The 16812-nt window shown below is 53.2% G+C and overlaps 2 protein-coding genes across 2 annotated transcripts; both read left to right on the plus strand.

Moving 5' to 3' along the window:
• Positions 1–426: 426 nt before the first annotated feature.
• GRPEL2 (GrpE like 2, mitochondrial) lies at positions 427–11658 on the plus strand. The gene is made up of 4 exons (XM_053991414.1): positions 427–514; positions 4470–4638; positions 5797–5878; positions 7806–11658. Exons 1-4 carry the CDS (start codon positions 447–449, stop codon positions 8162–8164), a joined length of 678 nt encoding a protein of 225 aa, XP_053847389.1. The 5' UTR covers positions 427–446; the 3' UTR covers positions 8165–11658.
• Positions 11659–13560: 1902 nt separating this feature from the next.
• On the plus strand, positions 13561–16611 carry PCYOX1L (prenylcysteine oxidase 1 like). The gene is made up of 6 exons (XM_053991121.1): positions 13561–13684; positions 13937–14143; positions 14577–14751; positions 14837–15048; positions 15137–15277; positions 15811–16611. The coding sequence occupies exons 1-6, from the start codon at positions 13561–13563 to the stop codon at positions 16467–16469; spliced, it is 1518 nt and encodes a 505-aa protein (XP_053847096.1). The 3' UTR covers positions 16470–16611.
• Positions 16612–16812: the final 201 nt, after the last annotated feature.

A 16812-nucleotide genomic window follows, 5' to 3' on the forward strand; every position in this document is an offset into this window, starting at 1 on the left:
CAATATCCAATCTAGCCCTATCCTCTGGCAGTTTGAAGCCATTCCCCCTCATCCTTCACGCTGGTCAGAATCAGAGTCCCGGGGGATGGAGCGGTGACCGGGGCCGAGCTCCAAGGGAACGGGCGCTGCGTGCCCACGGCTGCTCCTTGGCACACCGGAGCTCTGTCCGGGTCCCAACCCCGGTGCCAGATCCCATTCTCGGGGCACAGCCAAAGCCATACTCCGGGTCCCGGCCCCTTGTGCCCGCAGCCGAGTCCCGGGCTGTGCGGCGGCGGCGGTCGGAGCACGCTCCTCACGCCCTTCCTTCCCCCATCCCCGCCTCGCCCTCACGCCCTCAGCCCCTCAGGCCGGCCCCGCCCGGCGCTCGCGGGGCCGTGTGGGAGCTGTAGTTCCGCGGTGACGCGGGCGCATCGCCGCCGCCTGCTCCGCCCGGTCCGTGAGGGGCCATGGCCGCCCGCTCCCTGCGGCGCCTCGGGGCCCTGCTGCCCGCGGCCGGCAAGGCCGGCACAGGCAGGTACGTGGGGACGGGCTGCGACCGGGCCGGGCCGGGGGGACAGGGGTGGCCCGGAGCCGCGGGGTGTCGGGGACAGACGTGGCAGCGCCGCGGGGCCGGGCCCGGGCGGGAACGGCAGCGGATCCACACCCGGAGCCAGACCCCAACCACGATCCCGGCCCGGATCTGGACCCCGACCCCAACCCACAGCCGGACCCCGCCGGTCTCCATCACCCCCCGCCGCTCCCCATCTCACCCCCGAAACGCCACGCTGCCGTTCCGCGCTCCTCAGAATACCCTGGAGCAGAAATAACCCCCCGTAACCAAGCTCTTTTCCCGGAATAGTGATTTTTTTTTTTTTTTTTTTTGGAAATTAATGTTCATTTTTAAGGCAAAGCGTCTCCGCGCTCGGTAAGTCACGTTGGGAGGTGGTTTCCTGCCTCTGTGTGTCGCCCGGCTGAACCATTTATTCATTAATTATTCAGGTTTAATGTGCTCCTCAGGTTTTGTTTCTGGTGGTGAGGCAGCACATGTGCTATCAGTGTGTTTTGGGTGATGGCGGGAAGAGAATCCATTTAATTGTGTCAATATTTAGACACAGGAACTGTGTCCACTGATGCTTGTTTTTTACATCATGGAATATGGCTCAGAAAAGAGAAATCCATAAAGGTGCTTTGGTTATTTGAGTGAAGTGTGGGCAGGTGAAAAGAAAAAAAGCCAAAATGCCTGTTAGTATTTTTTTTTGTTTTTTTGTCTAGAAGAGAAACACCACTAAAAGACTGTTTAAATGTAATATAAGAAATCTGCAGCACATGGTAGATGCAGCTGTCTTTGGGATTAAATGCAGATGCATGTCAGGAAATTCTCCCTCTTACGTGGGTGAAAACTACTTTGTCCCCCTGCAAAATGTGCAGTGAGTGTTTCACCGTCTTCGTGTCCCTCCTTTGGACATTCTCTAAGAGCTTTAGGTCTTTTTTACATCCTGGCACCCAAAAGTGCCCCAGTTCTCGAGGTGAGGCCACCCCAGAGCGGGACGATCCCCTCCCTGCGCTGCATTATCTCCGGAGTCACTCCCTGATGAAACAGCGCGAAGGAATTGCGAGTAATTAGATTTCCCTCCAAATGAGGTTCATCAGAGCTGAAACCAGTGCAGATGTTTCTGTGTGCCTCAGCACTGGAGAGCTTTGTCATGCTGATTTGGGAGGAGGAAGGAGTGTTCCGGGAGGGTGGGGAAGGACCCTTGCGTTAGAGAGCGCTGATTGTCACTTTGGAATGGTCGGGTGCTCCAGAAAGGGGTGATGCCATTGTAGCTCTGACCAGAAACCCTCTCTCATCACTGAAATATTAATCTTGAAGGACAGTTGGCTTAAGCCATATGGCCGCAATCAACTTCTCTGCTTTTTTTTTTTTTTTTTTTTTAATCTCTTTGGCTTTCTGTGACATCGCTTTGTAAATCTTTCTGTAACACCGTCTTGTGTAACCTCCTTCACACGCCCCGCGACTTCCACGTGTCTGTCACTTCAGGATGTGTCAGCTTCCTCCCGTGGGATCCGTGCCTATTTTTAGGGTAGCTGTGATCAAACCAGCCTTTAGAAGACGGAGCTTGGTCAGTGGACGGCCTGTAAATAGCTCCTGCCACTTGTTGGGGAGAATTCCTTTCATCCTGCAGCAAGGAGTAAATTGAGCGGCATTTTCAACCCCGCGTAACAGACCTGAAGAATTCCCTTTGGAGTCAGGCTGGGATTTCTTTGCCATAACTTCTCCAGGCAGCATGTGGCTGCCAGGGCATGTCCCTGCAGGGGGGAGCACTCTGGGATTTGGGATTTGGGTTCAGAGGCTGCAGAGAGGAGTCCATGCAGGCAGCTCCCTGCTCCACGTAGGCAGCTGGGACCGGCTCCTCCATGCCCCTCTCCCACGCAAAACACACCCATCCCTGCCAGTAACCACAGGCAGAGACAAAAACCTCTCCAGCTGTGGCATCTTGGGTGCCGAGGAGTTAACCGAGCTGCACAGCCTATTTTTAAAACACAGGAATTTCACCTCGGAGGGGCCCAGCGAGATTTCTCAGCTGCGTTTCAGGTTGTTTGGTTCATCTGTAGCACGGCTGATTTCCATCCCTGCAGCTCTTTGAAATGAAATGTGAGATGATAAAGGATGAAGCTTGTAGCTGGTGCTTCCCATGGACGTTTTTACGTGCAAAAAGCCTCAGATTGATTTTGAAGGCTTGGTGAAGGTGTCCTGCTCTGTCCTCCCCCCTAGTTTAATCTACTTTCTCTAACTTTGATAAAGTGCTGTTAATCAGTCAATAAAATGAACGTAACATAAATCTTAAAAATCATTCAAGAGGAGGTCTTGTGCCCCGAACAGCAGACAGGGATGAATTGTGGGTGTTTTTTTTTTTTTTCCTGTGTTGGCATTCCTGGAACCCAGACAGTTCTTTAAAGATTAGTCTGAGGAACCTCCTACTCTAGAGCAAATGTAAGTAGAGAAAACACTTTGAGGTTTGTGTTTGGCACATAATTTGTTGAAAAGGAATGGTTTGACGTACAGACCATGTTTTAAATACCCACTTAATAAAAACTGCACATGCAAATGTCCTCAGGTGGGGAGAGGAAGTTTGTCATTAGTGCTGTGGGACATTTAGCACCCTGCTATTAAGGATTTAAATGAGGAAACATCTGGGCTGTTAAACAGGGGTGGGAGGAGATGCCTGGTGGTCTTTGGGCAGATACAGATCTCTTGAGCTGGGCTTTGAGGATTGAGCCAGTCTAAACCCTCAGGGACACCTCCTCCCTGCCCCACATCTCACATATTTGGCTTCCTTTTGGTACTGGCACTTGCACTGATCTGATCTGATCTGTCAGCAGACCTATTCAGGGACACTGAGAGAAAAGTCCTCTTGTTTTATAGGGTTATTTTTCAGCTGGTTTAACTCCTTGAGATTGAATTCTGCTCAGCTCCAGTACTGGAATAAAAGGGGCTGAACAGCACTGAGGCTTCATGACAGACCCCAGAACAAATTCTGTGCACTTGTGTGACATTGAACCTGAGCAATGCAGCCTTGCTGAAGAGGAAGAATGCTTAATGGTGCAGGCCTGGTAATGTGAACTCAGCTGGATCGATTCTGGGGTCTAAATTAACGTCTCTGTGCAGAGTGGAATTGTTCTGTAAAAGCACAGGGAGTGGAGCTGGTGCCAGCACTGGGATTTCTGGGCTGTGCTGCCTTTCACGGGCTAGATGTGCACTTAATGTATGGAAAATGTTGCATAGAGGGGATATAAAACATTGCATGATGGGGGTGTTGAAAGCTTTGCTCAGAGGAAGAGCCCAGGTGTTCCCAAAAAAGGAGAATACACCCTTCCTTGTTAGGTGTGTACTGAAACGTTTCCTGCATGGAGCTGGTTTGGGAGTAAATTCTGTTTTGTTCTGCAGATTCTTCCTGGTGTGAGGTGTGAGAGGGAGGTGCAGCTGAGGCTCATGCTGACAGGAATGAGCCCTGTCTAGGTTGGTTTGTAAAAGCAAGTGTAGTAGGAGGGAGAGTGAAACACTATCAGGGATTCACAGAATTAATTATGTTGGAAAAGACCAGGGAGGTGGTGGAAGTGTCCAGGGAATGACTGGATGTGGCACTCGGGGCTCTGAGCTGGTGACAGGGTGGGGATTTGGTACAGGTTGGACTTGATGGTCTTGAAAGTGTTTTCCAACCTCATTTATTCTGTTTCTGTGAAAATTTGACTCTTTCCAAGGTATGCCACAGAAGTGGAGTAAAGCCTCTGTGTGCCTAGCTAGTCTAAAATAAAAGAATTTAACAACACCTCTTTGTGTTTCGTTGCTGATTGTCTGTGTTTTCTGAGAAGAAATAAAATCGTGTCTAGAATCCTGTGTACCTCTTTTAAGAGAGTGTGCTTTTAATAGTGACACTAACCTTGAATTCTCGTTGACCCTGAAGTTACTCAATTTGTTTCTTTGTCCCTAGTTTGTATTTCAGAGGGTGCCCCTGTGCTTTCAGCACTGCAGCTCAGCAGAGAAGTACAGGAGATGAGTGTGGCCCAGAGGACCCCAGTGAGGAGCCCAAGCACCCCCTCTCTGACTGTGCCTTGGAGCACAAAGCCATCAAATTGGAAGAGCAAGTCCGAGATTTAACTGTGAGTGTGCTGGATGCCTTTGCTTCAGTCCCCTTGGCTTGGTCTGGTTTTCAACCCTGGATTTTCCCCTAAATGCTGTGACAGACACACAGAGCTCCAGAGCAGCTGTGCCCTGAGTGTGAGAGGGTGAAATTCCACCCTGCCTTCCCCAAAACACCATCTGGCAGCAGTGCCAGCAGAAGGGCACTGATGGTGTGATCCTGGCAGGAAAAGCTGTGTGCTGGAGCTGCTCACTTCTTTCACAGCCTTGTGGCAGTAGCTTCGTGCTGATTAGCATCACATGTTGGCATAGAATCATGGAATATCCTGAATTCCCACAGGATCATCCAGGCCAGATCCTGGCCATGCACAGACCCCCCAAAATCCCACCCTGGGCATCCCTGGAGCGCTGTCCAAACCCTCCTGGAGCTCTGGCAGCCTCGGGGCTGTGCCCATTCCCTGGGGAGCCTGGGCAGTGCCAGCACCCTCAGGGGGAAGAACCTTTCCCTGAGCTCCATCCCAAATTCCCCTGGCACAGCTCCAGCCCTCCCTGGGTCCTGTCCCAGGAGCAGAGATTGGAGCTGCCCCTCGGGAGGAGCTGCAGACCCCAAGGGGTCTCCCCTCAGCCTCGTCCAGCTGCACAATCCCAGTGCCCTCAGCTGCTCCTCCAGACCCTTCCCCATCCCCGTGTCCCTCCTTTGGGCACTCCTTAACAGCTTCATGTCACACTGGATCCAGATTATCCAAGAAGGGAAGCCCTTTTAAGTGCCTGTGTGTGATGGAAATCAGGTTCTATATTGAACAACACATGTGACTGGGGGGGGGGGGATTAAATACCACAGCACTGGGCTGTTCTGGAGATAATCACCCCGAGAATCCTGCACTGAGTGAGAAATCAGCTGTCACAGAGCTGCCTGCTGGAGTGAGGAGGAGCTCAGCAGCAGCCTGGCAGTGGCTGTTCAGCTGAATCCAGCCATTCAGTGCCCAGGATATTTTTGGCCTTCCTTGGGTCTTCTGAGGAATTTGCAGTTTCTGGTTAATCAGTAGAATGAATTGTCTTTGTATGGAAATGCAGGAGCCCAGCACAGCCTTCTCTTTTTAAAAGCATTTCTGAGGGGTTTGCAGTGTCAGGAGAGGGGTTTTCCCTGCTGGTTTGATGTGTCCCCTCTGTGGTTACAGGAGCGATACCGGAAAGCTTTGGCAGATTCCGAGAACGTCCGGAGGAGAACACAGAAGTTTGTGGAAGATGCCAAACTCTTTGGTAAGCAGAAGAGCTGTGTTTACTGCACTGGCCTGCCTTGCCTGAGCAGAAAATGCTGATCAGCAGCTTTTCTGTCCCCCTGTCCTGCCCTCCCTCGTTTATTTCAAAGCCTGCTGTGATGTTTGGCCTGAACTCTTGATGTCTGGGCTTAATCACTATTTTTTCTCTGTGTCCAGCTGTGACCTGACCTATCAGGTTTACCCACAGAATCACAGAATTGTGACTATTTTTTTTTTAAATAGTCCCAGTGCAGCTGAGTTTAGTTCTGCTGACTTGGTTGAGAATGCAGGCTCTGCTGTGTGCTGAGGATGGGCTCTGGCAGGGTGTATTTTATACTTGGCTGTGTCATCAGGTTGTGATCTCCTTTACTATATTAACAGCCTGCTTCATTCCATTGGAGGTAGATGCAGCCTGGGGCAGTAGTTGTCAATCTCTAGATTAGATGTTTAAAACCTCTAAAAGAAATATTTTAGCATCAGTGAAATGAGCTGGATTTGTAGCTTTGGCAGCAGAAGCAGGTGAAGGGGGAAGAAAGTGCTGTTCAGGCATTGCACTGTGCCAGAACCATCTCTGAGAATGAAAAACTGTTTTTCTCTATAATGCATGGATCTCAAGAGGTTTATTGTCAGCTAATTCTAGCAGCCTTGAAATTAGAGCTGCTGTATTTTCTTACTTTCCACCCATGGTGCTATAAAATGGCTGCTGAGTTTGGAGATAATCAACAACAGGATGATTGATTTTGAGAGGGTTTTTTGAGCTCTTGGGATTTGATAAGTAGCATGAAGAAAAAACAAGTTCTTCATTAGAAATTGTGCACAGAGTGAGACTTGGAGATCTGTAGATAAGAGGAAAATCTGAAAGGAACTCATAGCAGGGTGGGATTAGTCTCTTTTCCCAATTGATGAGAGGTAAGACAAGAGGAAGTAGCCTCAAGTTGTGCCAGGGGAGGTTTAGATTAGGTTTTAGGAGAAATTTCTTCACTGAGAGTGTTGCCAAGCACTGGCACAGTCTACCCAGGGAAGAGCTGGGGACACCATCCCTGGAGGTGTTGAAAAGACTGTGGCACGGTTTAGTGGTGGCCTTGGCAGTGCTGACTTGATCTTAAAGGTCTTGAGCAGCCTAAATGACTCTGATTCCATGGAGTGGTAATTGCTGGGCTTCTGTCTGCTCCTTTGCTGCATCTCCTTCCTCTCCCTTTGTTCACGTGTACAGCTGCAGACAGCACCTGACTATTGCCTCATTTTCTCTCTTTCCCTAATGTGTCATTCCAGTCAGGGAGTTAAGACATTTATGTAACTGAGGGAGGCTGCTTTTCCTGGAATTTCTGCACTGTGCAAGAAACCACTGCTGGAAATGCAGCCAGTCTAACCCTTTTGTCATTATTTTCTAATGACAAAACCTGCCTGGCTTTTCATGACCAACCCAAGGACCATTTTGGTCCAGTCCTTCCACAATGGTTTTAAGCTATGAATAAATAGGGGATTTTGTACTTCTGAATAGCCATGCATTGTTTTTGCTTCCCCCCATTGTGTTTGTTCCCTGTGGAATGGGCACTTGTGTGACAAAATTATGTCAGTGGGACTGGAGCAGGGGGTGTGGAGCAGAGTCCTAAATGACAAATCTGAGTTGCAAAAAACCGTTTGGAGTGAGACATTAATGCTCTGCTTTGTCAGGAACACCAAATATATATATATGGTCACGGTATGGATGTGCATTTCCTGCATATACCTTGGTTTGGGGAGTCTTTAGATTACTCTTAATGCTGAAGCTTTGGTTCCAGCAATCACAAGACACTTCCTGGTCTTGCTAAATTAACTTCAAATCAATGAGCAGCTCTAAAGGTGCCTTCAAACCACTGTGACTTTGTCTGTCCTTGCTACTGGAGCTCTGGATGTTCTGTAAGCTGTCCTTCATGTCCTTCCTGCAGGGATCCAGAGTTTCTGCAGGGACCTGGTGGAGGTGGCAGACATCCTGGAGAAGACAGCCGAGAGCGCCGCGGGCCACGCGGAGGAGCCCAGCGATCCCAACCCCACCCTGAAGAAGATCTACGAGGGCCTCTCTCTCATCGAGGCCAAGCTGCAGAGCGTCTTCGCCAAGCACGGCCTGCAGAAGATGAACCCTGTCGGGGGCAGGTACGACCCCTACGACCACGAGATCATCTGCCACGTGCCAGCCGAGGGCATGCAGCCGGGCACGGTGGCGCTGGTCACGCAGGACGGCTACAAACTGCACGGCCGCACCATCAGGCACGCGCTGGTCGGCGTGGCCGTGGAGGCACAGGAGTGACGTGGCTTCAGCTGCTCCACCTGGGACCTTGCTGAGCTGGGGACAGTCACAGCTGCGTGTATTTACTTATTTATTGAGCTGGCTTTGTGTTGTGTGACAGCTTCGGGGTCGCGCGCGCGCGGCGGCGGCATCGCCGTTCGTTCTGAGGTACTCGTGTGTTCAGTGGTCCTCCTTGGAGTCCCTGGAGTCCTGCTGTTTGTCAGACATTTGGGGCACTGCAGCCTCTTTCTCTGCTTGTTTCTCCGTGGTTTGTATGGGGAAGAGGGGAGATACGGAGACAAAGGGAAATTCTCTTCTTGTCTCCCTGTTCCATTCTGAGGGGGACTGCTGCAGTGGCCTCCAGGAAAGGAACTTCTCTGCCTCACTTTCCACAGCTGTATTAAGGGACTGTAATAATACTGACCTACCTCACAGGGATGTGGTGAGGCTTTTCATGTGCAAAGCACTGGGAGAAGTCCAGAGGGATGAATATTATTATCACCTGGATTTGATGTCTTCCCTTGTCCCCAGAGCCCTCAGATGGGATGAAGATGATCACTTGAAGTAACACTTAGGGGCAGCTTTTTCTTGTTGCTTCAGGAAAAGAATCTGGAATTCATGGAATCTCTGTCGTACTAGAGTTGAATAGAGATGAGGGTTTAAAAAGAATTCAGTTGTTAGGTCAGACTAATGTTAATATTCCTTCTCCAGGTAAAATTCCAGCTTGACTCTGTTCCCAAAGGTAAAACAGGGAACAGTGATTTGTGGTGGAGCCAGAAAACTGTCCTCACATCTCTTAATCTCCAACCCAAATGTATGTTTTAGAGGAGAGTAATTTCTCTTCCCTGGTGGGTATTTGTGCAGCTTTCAAGCATGATAAACTATGTGCTCTTTGTTGCAGCTGCTGGCAAAATGGAGCTGTGCCCTTAAGCAGGAAATCTGGACTGTTCTCTTTTCTCAGCTCTCCGGCAGAGATCCTCAGATTGCACCAACTTCCAGTCCACATTCTGATTCTACTTCCAGTGATCCTAGTAAATATGAAACCTTTTGGGTTTTGACACAAGGAGAAAAATCTTCTCTGCTCCAAAGCCTCAAGTGCCCTTGAACCAATTTTAGCAGCAGTGACAAGAAAGCAAGAGAAGCAGAAGGCTGAGGAAGTGAAAGCTGACCTCGAGCTGTCCTCCTGGTTGGAGGCATGTTGTTGTCACAGCACATATGTATTTCCCACTGGCCCTATGGCCTGGGAGTTCATTTATCTCAGCTGAAAGGATGCAGTCACTGAGGAGGATCAGAATTTAACCCTTTGCAGAGCAGCAAGCAGTCAAATGACAGAAGAACAGTTAAGCCACAAAACCAGGAATGGTTGGTTTTCATCTTGTTTCTTACTGATTTGTTCATTCCTTCTTTTTTACTTTCTGGAGTTGGTTCCATAACCTGACAAGTGCACTCCCAAAAATGCTTTACTTAGAGTGGATGCCATCCCTGGTTTGGAAGAAAATTTATTCTTCTCCCATTTCTTTGGAGGCTTTAGCTGAAAAACCCTTTTGTGGTGGACTTCAAGATTGTCACAGCCTTTAATACTGACAGTCTTTCACCTGGGGAGACTGTGTGCTCTTAGTGGGTTGGCATCCCAGAAATTTAAGGAATCTGCACATTTCTAACCTGCTCCATGCAACCTTTTAGTGGCAGCATTGGTGTGAGTCTGTAGTGGATCCTTTTTGGAGTGTGGGTTTCTGCCTCTGTGCAGTAGGTTCTGAGGGAGGTACTGGAGATTTCAGCCCTGAAACAGCACTTCTGGCAGCTTTAGCTCATGGCCAAACCTGTTGTTCAGTGTATTATTACCACGGTTTTGGAAGTTTCAGAGATAAACAGAACTTCCTATTCATTGTTGTGCTGAGCAGGTCACCAGGATATGCTGTTTCACCAGAGAAAAACAGGTAAAATATGAAATGTGGCACTACAAATCTGCCTGTTCTTCCTCAAAAGAGGGGAACCCACGTCCTCAGCTGGAGGGAACAGTGGGGTCTCTGCTGCCTCTTCAGCCCCTGCTGTATCAGCTGAGTCTTGCAGTGTGAGGGGAGAGCTGCAGCTTTGAAAGTGAGACTTTAGTTGTAATGAGCCAAACAGAAGCACTGACATTTTACACTACAGACAGTTTTCTGTCACAGAGAGGCTGCAGCTGGGTGTGACCAGGAGTGATGGGATCCAAATCCTCTTCAAACTCACCCGTGGAGCCACTGGACTGTGAGAAAAAAGTTACAGTCATTCAGTCCAACTTGGGTTTTCCAATTCTGCCTGTCTCCTCAGCCAGTATTCACCCACTTCTGCCTTAAGGAAATACCCTAAAATGCACTCAGACCTTCTGTCTGTACCGAGATGATTTATCAGCTTGTCTGTCTGGGGTCTGCTCTCACTGAGGCACTGCAGTGTGGCTGCAGCAGGACTCTGAGGGACCCTGTGCAGTCTTTCCCACCCTCACAGAGGCCCTGTTTAATTTGGGGCAAGTTCTCTTCCCAGTGAAACCTACAAAACTTCTACAGGATCCTGTCAGGTTTTATGATTTCTGTGAAATGGAGGCAGTGCTGAGAGACTTTCACAGATGTTACCAAAGAGATAAATCCTGTAGCTGTTGTTTGCCCCAGTTTCTGCTTCCTTTGAAAGGTGAAGTGAAAATGAAATAACCAAACCTGGATTCCATCACAGAATCCAGATTTCCCAGGTAAAATTTGATTCTCTTGCCTTTCAAGCACACTTAATGATGTTTTTTTTTTTTTTTTGTCCTGGATGAGATTGTGGAAGGGTGGGTTGAATTTCTGCTTGGTTCTTGCTGCCTTTTCTGCCCTGTTTCTGTAACTCCTGCAGGGAGGGGACTGACCCATGAGCTGCTCCTCTGCAGTCACTTGATCCAGTAACTGATCAAAAAAACACAGAAATACACAAACAGGGCAGGAATAGCAGAGGAGAGGAAGTGTCATGTACCTTTTAGTCATCTCCACACCTGGACAAGTCTCCAGTGGCACTGTCATGAGCATGGCAAGATCTGAGCTCTGACCAGGAGCAGTGCAGAATGAAATGGATGTTGCTTTGTGAACCTTAACTTCCCAGTGCTTCAGCACCAGAGCTTCTGTTGGAAGAGCTGTGATCACTCAATAGCTCCTAGCAGTCCCTTAATTAACAACAAAAAAAGTATTTAAGTTTTATAATGTGAATATTGTAGTATTTTTTTATTTTAAAATTGTTTTGTTATTATTTGCAGAGTCAAACGAACAAAGCGTTGCTAATCTCCAAAAATCTAAGGCCGTTTAGGTGGGGGGAAAACATGTGTATATATTGTAATTTCTGTGTGTTTCTGTGCTCTTTGTTTACCCAAAGGTTCTGGCTGTATGACAGACAGAGATGTGTGGGAGCAGTGCAAGAAATTGACAACAACATTTGAGTTGATGTTGGAAAGGTCTGATTTCCTTTAGATGTTCGGATGCTGTCCATTTGCTAATAAAACAGAAGAATTGCAATGACTTCTCTTGCCTTTTTCCCTGCCTCAAACTGCTGCTCATTCCAACTCCAGCCGGCTGGGACTGCACATTGGAAGCTTTCTTGCTGTTCCTGATCCCATTGTCTGTGAAAGGGCCGCAGCAGCATTTGGCTGAACGTTTTATTAACAATGCCTTAGGAGGGCTCCTAGAAACACACACACACGGGGTTGGTGTCAGTGATTCCTGCACTGATAACCTGCCCAGGCCTTTCCACACCTTCTGCTGTGTCTGTTCCTGCGTGACTGTGCAGAGAAATGTTTTCTGCCAGCTTCTGGTGGTGGTTGGTTCAACAGAGCTCTGCCAACAGCTGAAATCTGGATCTCTGGGTTTATCTTTGGCTCTGCTGCCTGTTTGCCCCCGTGTGTGCTGTGCTGCAGCGCTGCAGTTAAGGGTGGGTTAATTTACAGGGTGCCTTCACACCGTGGTACCCACAGGCAGGCTGTGATTTCGGGGATTTGAGGGAGAAAAGACGAGGCTTTCTCTGTGAGGGTGTGTTTGTAACAGATTTCATTCTCTGCAAAAATAGCTGGGCCTCCGTTCCTGCTTTGCACCCGTATGGGTGGGCCTTGTTCTCCCAGAGCTCTGGATGCCCCCGGGCGCTTCTCCCTGCAATAAAAAGCGTTTGCAAAAGACCATTTACAAGTAGCCTTTATGGGGGTGAGATCAATATTTCCGTGCTAAAGATCTGCCAGCAAAGCCAGCCGTGCTGCAGGGGTGATGGCCCATTACAGGGGCTTTTCCTCATCCTGCTAAAATGCACCTCAGCCCAGGAAATCCTGCTGCTGCCATTAGGCAATTTCTGGCTCTGCTGGTTTTTCTCTGCAGCAACAGTGAGAGCTGGGAGTTCTCAAACCACCACGTGCAGAAAAGCCTCAGAGCTTGTGGCAGAGCATTTCGCTTATGGCATGATAAAAAATCCAGAACTCCTGCAAGCAGGACTGGGAGCAGCGCTGACCTGCCTGGGAGCCCTGCTGTGTGCACAGCAGATTTCTTGTCGCCCACAGCCCTGGGGAAATCAGGCTGGTTGAGTAAGAGCTTGTTAAAAACCCGAGACATGCTGCAAAGGTATTTGTGTGCCGTGTTTTGAGCTGCTTGGGATCGTCATCTCCCTATCCCGGTGGGATCCTTCCCATTGTGAGGGGGAGCTGAGCACGGGTAATTTTTATCTGTGCCCACCCAAATATTCACCCTTGAGGTTCGGGGCTGTACGTGCTCCCCATGCAGAAAGTCTGAAGTGGCTCCTGGCTGGGGAAAGGAAGGGGCCTGTGCTTGTGTTGTGTTTCCTGGAGACAAAGTGATGGATTCTCAAACAAATTTCTGTCCCTCGGTAAGGAGCCAGCCCTGGGCTGGAGCGAGCTCTGGGTCTGTAATTACACGTCCAACCTGTTCGAGAGTTTTTGCTCAGCCCTTGCCATCCTTTGTAATCCGAGTAGCAGCGGGCTCCCGTGGGATGCCCTTGGCACAAACCGCTCGCTGTCAGGCACCTTGTTTTGCCCAGGGCAGAAAAGTCCGAGCGAAAGCTCGAAACGCCCCGGCTGCTGCATGAATGAGGCAGGCAGGACCCAGCCTGCTCCGCTCCGCCGGGGCCCGAGCTCTGCGAGCATCACCCGGAGCTCACGGAAAACGTGCCCTGGCAGCACCGCGGCGCCGGCACCGGGCTGGGCCCTGGCTGTGGGACGCGTGTGAGGAGCGGAGGGCAGGGGGATGCTCGCAGGGGCTGTGGGCAGCGCGGCAGCATCCCCCGCGTCCCCTCAGCGCCACTCTCCGCCCTGCGGTGCGCGGGGCCGTGCCGGGCTCGGGGCGGGGCGGGCGCGGGGGGCGCGGGGGCCGAGCCTGCGGGAGGGGCGGGCCGGGGCGGGCGCTGCCGGCCCCGCTCTCCGCGCCATGGCCCCGCCGCCCGCCGCGCTGCCGCTGCCGCCGCTGCCGCTGCCGCTGCTGCCGGCCCTGGCCGCGCTCCTGGCCGCGCTCCCGGCCGCGCCCGCCGCCCGCGCCGCGCCGCGCTCCATCGGTACGCGGGGATGCCGTGGGCCGCGGTGGGCATCCGGGAGCCCGCGGCGGGGCCGGCGGCACCGCGCCGCCTCCCCGCCCCGCCCGGGGCCGGCACGGAGCGTTCCGCACCCCTCCGCTCCGCTGCGCGCCCTGCGTCCCCGTCCCCGTCCCCGCGCATCCCCGACCCTGCTGCTGGCGCCTCGGGGGAGCGGCGGGACCCCCGCGCCCCCGGGGCGCTGCTGACCCGGCCTCTCGCCGCTCTCGCCCGCAGCCGTGGTGGGCGCCGGGCTGGGGGGCTCGGCCGCCGCGTACTTCCTGCAGCAGCACTTCGGGCCGCAGGTGCAGCTGGACGTGTACGAGGCGGCGGGCGTGGGCGGGCGGCTGGCCACCGTCACCGTCAACAAGCAGCAGTATGAGAGCCGGGGAGCGTCCATCCACGCCCTCAGCCTCCACATGCAGGACTTCGTCAAGATCCTGGGTGAGACTGGGCGTCCCAGCGCTTGCACGGCCTCCCTCGCTAAGCTGGGGGGTTTGGGCTCTGTGCTTGGGGTAGTGGGGAGGGTTTCTGCCGGTCGCCCTTGGTGCCCCAGGCATGAGGTGATCCCCTTGCAGTCTCTCCTGTTGTGCCCTGGAGAGAGAAGGGGACGAGGTGGTCGCCATCAGGGGGTCCTGGTGGGATTAGTGTTGGGGGCGGTTGTTCCCAAACTCCTGCCAGTCTGTCCCAGTAGGCAGCAGCAGCTCCGTGAGACGCCCCAACATGATGTGGCCGGGAACCCGTGCCTTGGGGTCCCTCCAAGAGCATCCTTGCCCGTACCCCTGCTGGGCAAGGATGCTCTTGTCCAGTGCTGGCCTTTCCCAGGAGCCAGCCAGCCCCAGGGAGGGGCAGCCACGTGCTCCCTCTGCTCCCGCAGGCCTCAAGCACCGGCGCGAGGTGGCCGGGAAAAGCGCCATCTTCAGCGGGGAGCACTTCGTCCTGGAGGAGACCGACTGGTACCTGCTCAACCTCTTCCGCCTCTGGTGGCACTATGGCATCAGCTTCCTGCGCCTGCAGATGTGGGTGGAGGAGGTGATGGAGAAGTTCATGAGGTAGGAGAGCCCGTGGGCTTGCGGGGGGGGGGGTTCCCCTGGCACCAGGGCATCACCGGGTGCCCCCTGCTCCCGTCCCCTCCAGGATCTACAAGTACCAGGCACACGGCTACGCCTTCTCCAGCCTGGAGGAGCTGCTGCGCTCGCTGGGGGGGGAGGCCTTCGTGAACATGACCCAGCGCTCGGTGGCCGAGTCCCTGCTGGAGGTGGGTGTCACCCAGCGCTTCGTGGACGACGTCATCGCCGCCGTCCTGCGCTCCAGCTACGGCCAGTCCGTGCTGGTGCCCGCCTTCGCAGGTGAAGCCACCTCCTCTTGCTGCGTGACGCTCCTCAGTGTCCCCTCTGCGGCCAGGCTGTGGAGCCACCCTCGTCTTCCTCTCTGCAGGGGCCATGTCGCTGGCGGGAGCCCAGGGCAGCACCTGGGCGGTGGAAGGAGGGAATAAGCTGGTGTGTTCAGGTCTGCTGAAGCTGACCAAAGCCAATGTCATCTCAGCCAGGGTGACGGGCATCTCCCTGCACAGCTCGGGTGAGCCTGGGCACGGGTGTGGCTCTGCGTGCACCAGGGTGGGAGATTGGTGGTGGCACCATGGGAATGCTGTGGCTGGAGGGCATCCTGGTCCTGGTGAGGCATTTGGGAGAGGGCCTGAGGGTCTGTCCTTCTCCCTTTGTCTGATCCTGTGGCACCAAGCTCAGCCCTGAGGTTGCCCTCCCTCCCTCCTGAGGTCCATCAGGTTCTCCTGTAGCACCGTCCTTGTTGCAGGCTCGCTCCCCCTTCCACCACAGCAGAAAAATATCTGGGGCCTGGGATGTGGGCTGTGTTCCCCTAGTCCTCTTTGCCCCCACTAGGCTGGGTCTCTCTGGAAACATTTTCACAGAGTCTTAATGAAGCCTTTCTGCCACCCTAAGGCATCCGAAACTCATCCATAACCATCAGGTGCTGTGGTCCAGCACTGGTGTGTGCTGGAAAACCAGGGGATGGAGGTCAGGTTGGAAAAAAGAGGGACAGGGCAGCACCACCTGGGCCTCAGGGCTGCTCCTGACTGTCCCTTGTCTCTTCAGAGGGGAGAGCCCTGTACCAGGTCCACTACGAGAGCACCGAAGGCCAGGGCTCGGCTTTCTACGACCTGGTGGTGGTGACGACTCCGCTGCATCCCAGCAGGAGCAACTTCACCTTCGACAACTTCGACCCCCCCATCGCCGACTTCCCCGGAGCCTTCCAGCCCTCCGTCACCTCCGTGGTGCACGGCTACCTCAACTCCTCCTACTTTGGCTTCCCCGACCCCAAGCTGTTCCCTTTCACCAGCATCCTCACCACCGACACCCCCGACCTCTTCTTCCACGCCATGGACAACATCTGCCCCGTCAACATCTCGGCGGCGTTCCGGCGCAAGCAGCCCCAGGAGGCCGCGGTGTGGCGCGTCCTGTCCCAGCAGCCGCTGGACAAGCCCCAGCTGAAGACCCTCTTCAGGTCCTACTACTCGGTGCAGGTGACGGAGTGGCAGACGTACCCGCGCTACGACGCCGCCAAGGCCCTGCCGCCCATCGTGCTCCACGAGAACCTCTTCTACCTCAGCGGCGTGGAGTGGGTGGCCAGCTCCATGGAGATGATAGCGGTGGCGGCCAAAAACGTGGCCCTGCTGGCCTACAACCGCTGGCATCAGGACCTGGAGAAGATCGACCAGAAGGACTTGATGCACAAGGTGAAGACGGAGCTGTGACGCCCGTGAGGGGTGGTGGGCCCAGGAGCTTTGGTGTGTGGTAGTCTGGGGAGTATTTATTGCCCTGGGGAGGCCGGGGGGTGCTGGGGGACAAGGGACAGGCTGTGTCCCGGTGACTTGAAGGCCTTCAGGAATACAGATCCTGCCCAGTGTTGTTGTGTCTGTGCCGTGTGCCTCAGTTTCCCTGTTCCCTCACCCCAGGCTCTGCTGGGAAAGGAGCCTGTGCCTTCTCCTGAAAAAGGGTCACTGTGTTTGGGAAGGATCTTGGGGGGCTTCCAGGGGTGAGGCTGGCTGGCATTGGCAGCAGACGGGTCCCCCCGAGCTTCCCAGCTCCCACCAGTCT

Source organism: Vidua macroura, chromosome 15 (genome assembly GCF_024509145.1).
Source record: "Vidua macroura isolate BioBank_ID:100142 chromosome 15, ASM2450914v1, whole genome shotgun sequence".
Taxonomy (NCBI): domain Eukaryota; kingdom Metazoa; phylum Chordata; class Aves; order Passeriformes; family Viduidae; genus Vidua; species Vidua macroura.

Excerpts from the sequence above, each read along its gene's own strand:
- GRPEL2 (XM_053991414.1), top strand. The coding sequence starts at position 447 with ATGGCCGCCCGCTCCCTGCGGCGCCTCGGGGCCCTGCTGCCCGCGGCC. Across the intron at positions 515-4,469 it reads GGCAAGGCCGGCACAGGCAG|TTTGTATTTCAGAGGGTGCC; the intron begins GTACGTGGGGAC and ends CTTTGTCCCTAG. Across the intron at positions 4,639-5,796 it reads AGCAAGTCCGAGATTTAACT|GAGCGATACCGGAAAGCTTT; the intron begins GTGAGTGTGCTG and ends CTGTGGTTACAG.
- PCYOX1L (XM_053991121.1), top strand. The coding sequence starts at position 13,561 with ATGGCCCCGCCGCCCGCCGCGCTGCCGCTGCCGCCGCTGCCGCTGCCG. Across the intron at positions 13,685-13,936 it reads CGCCGCGCCGCGCTCCATCG|CCGTGGTGGGCGCCGGGCTG; the intron begins GTACGCGGGGAT and ends TCTCGCCCGCAG. Across the intron at positions 15,278-15,810 it reads CATCTCCCTGCACAGCTCGG|AGGGGAGAGCCCTGTACCAG; the intron begins GTGAGCCTGGGC and ends TTGTCTCTTCAG.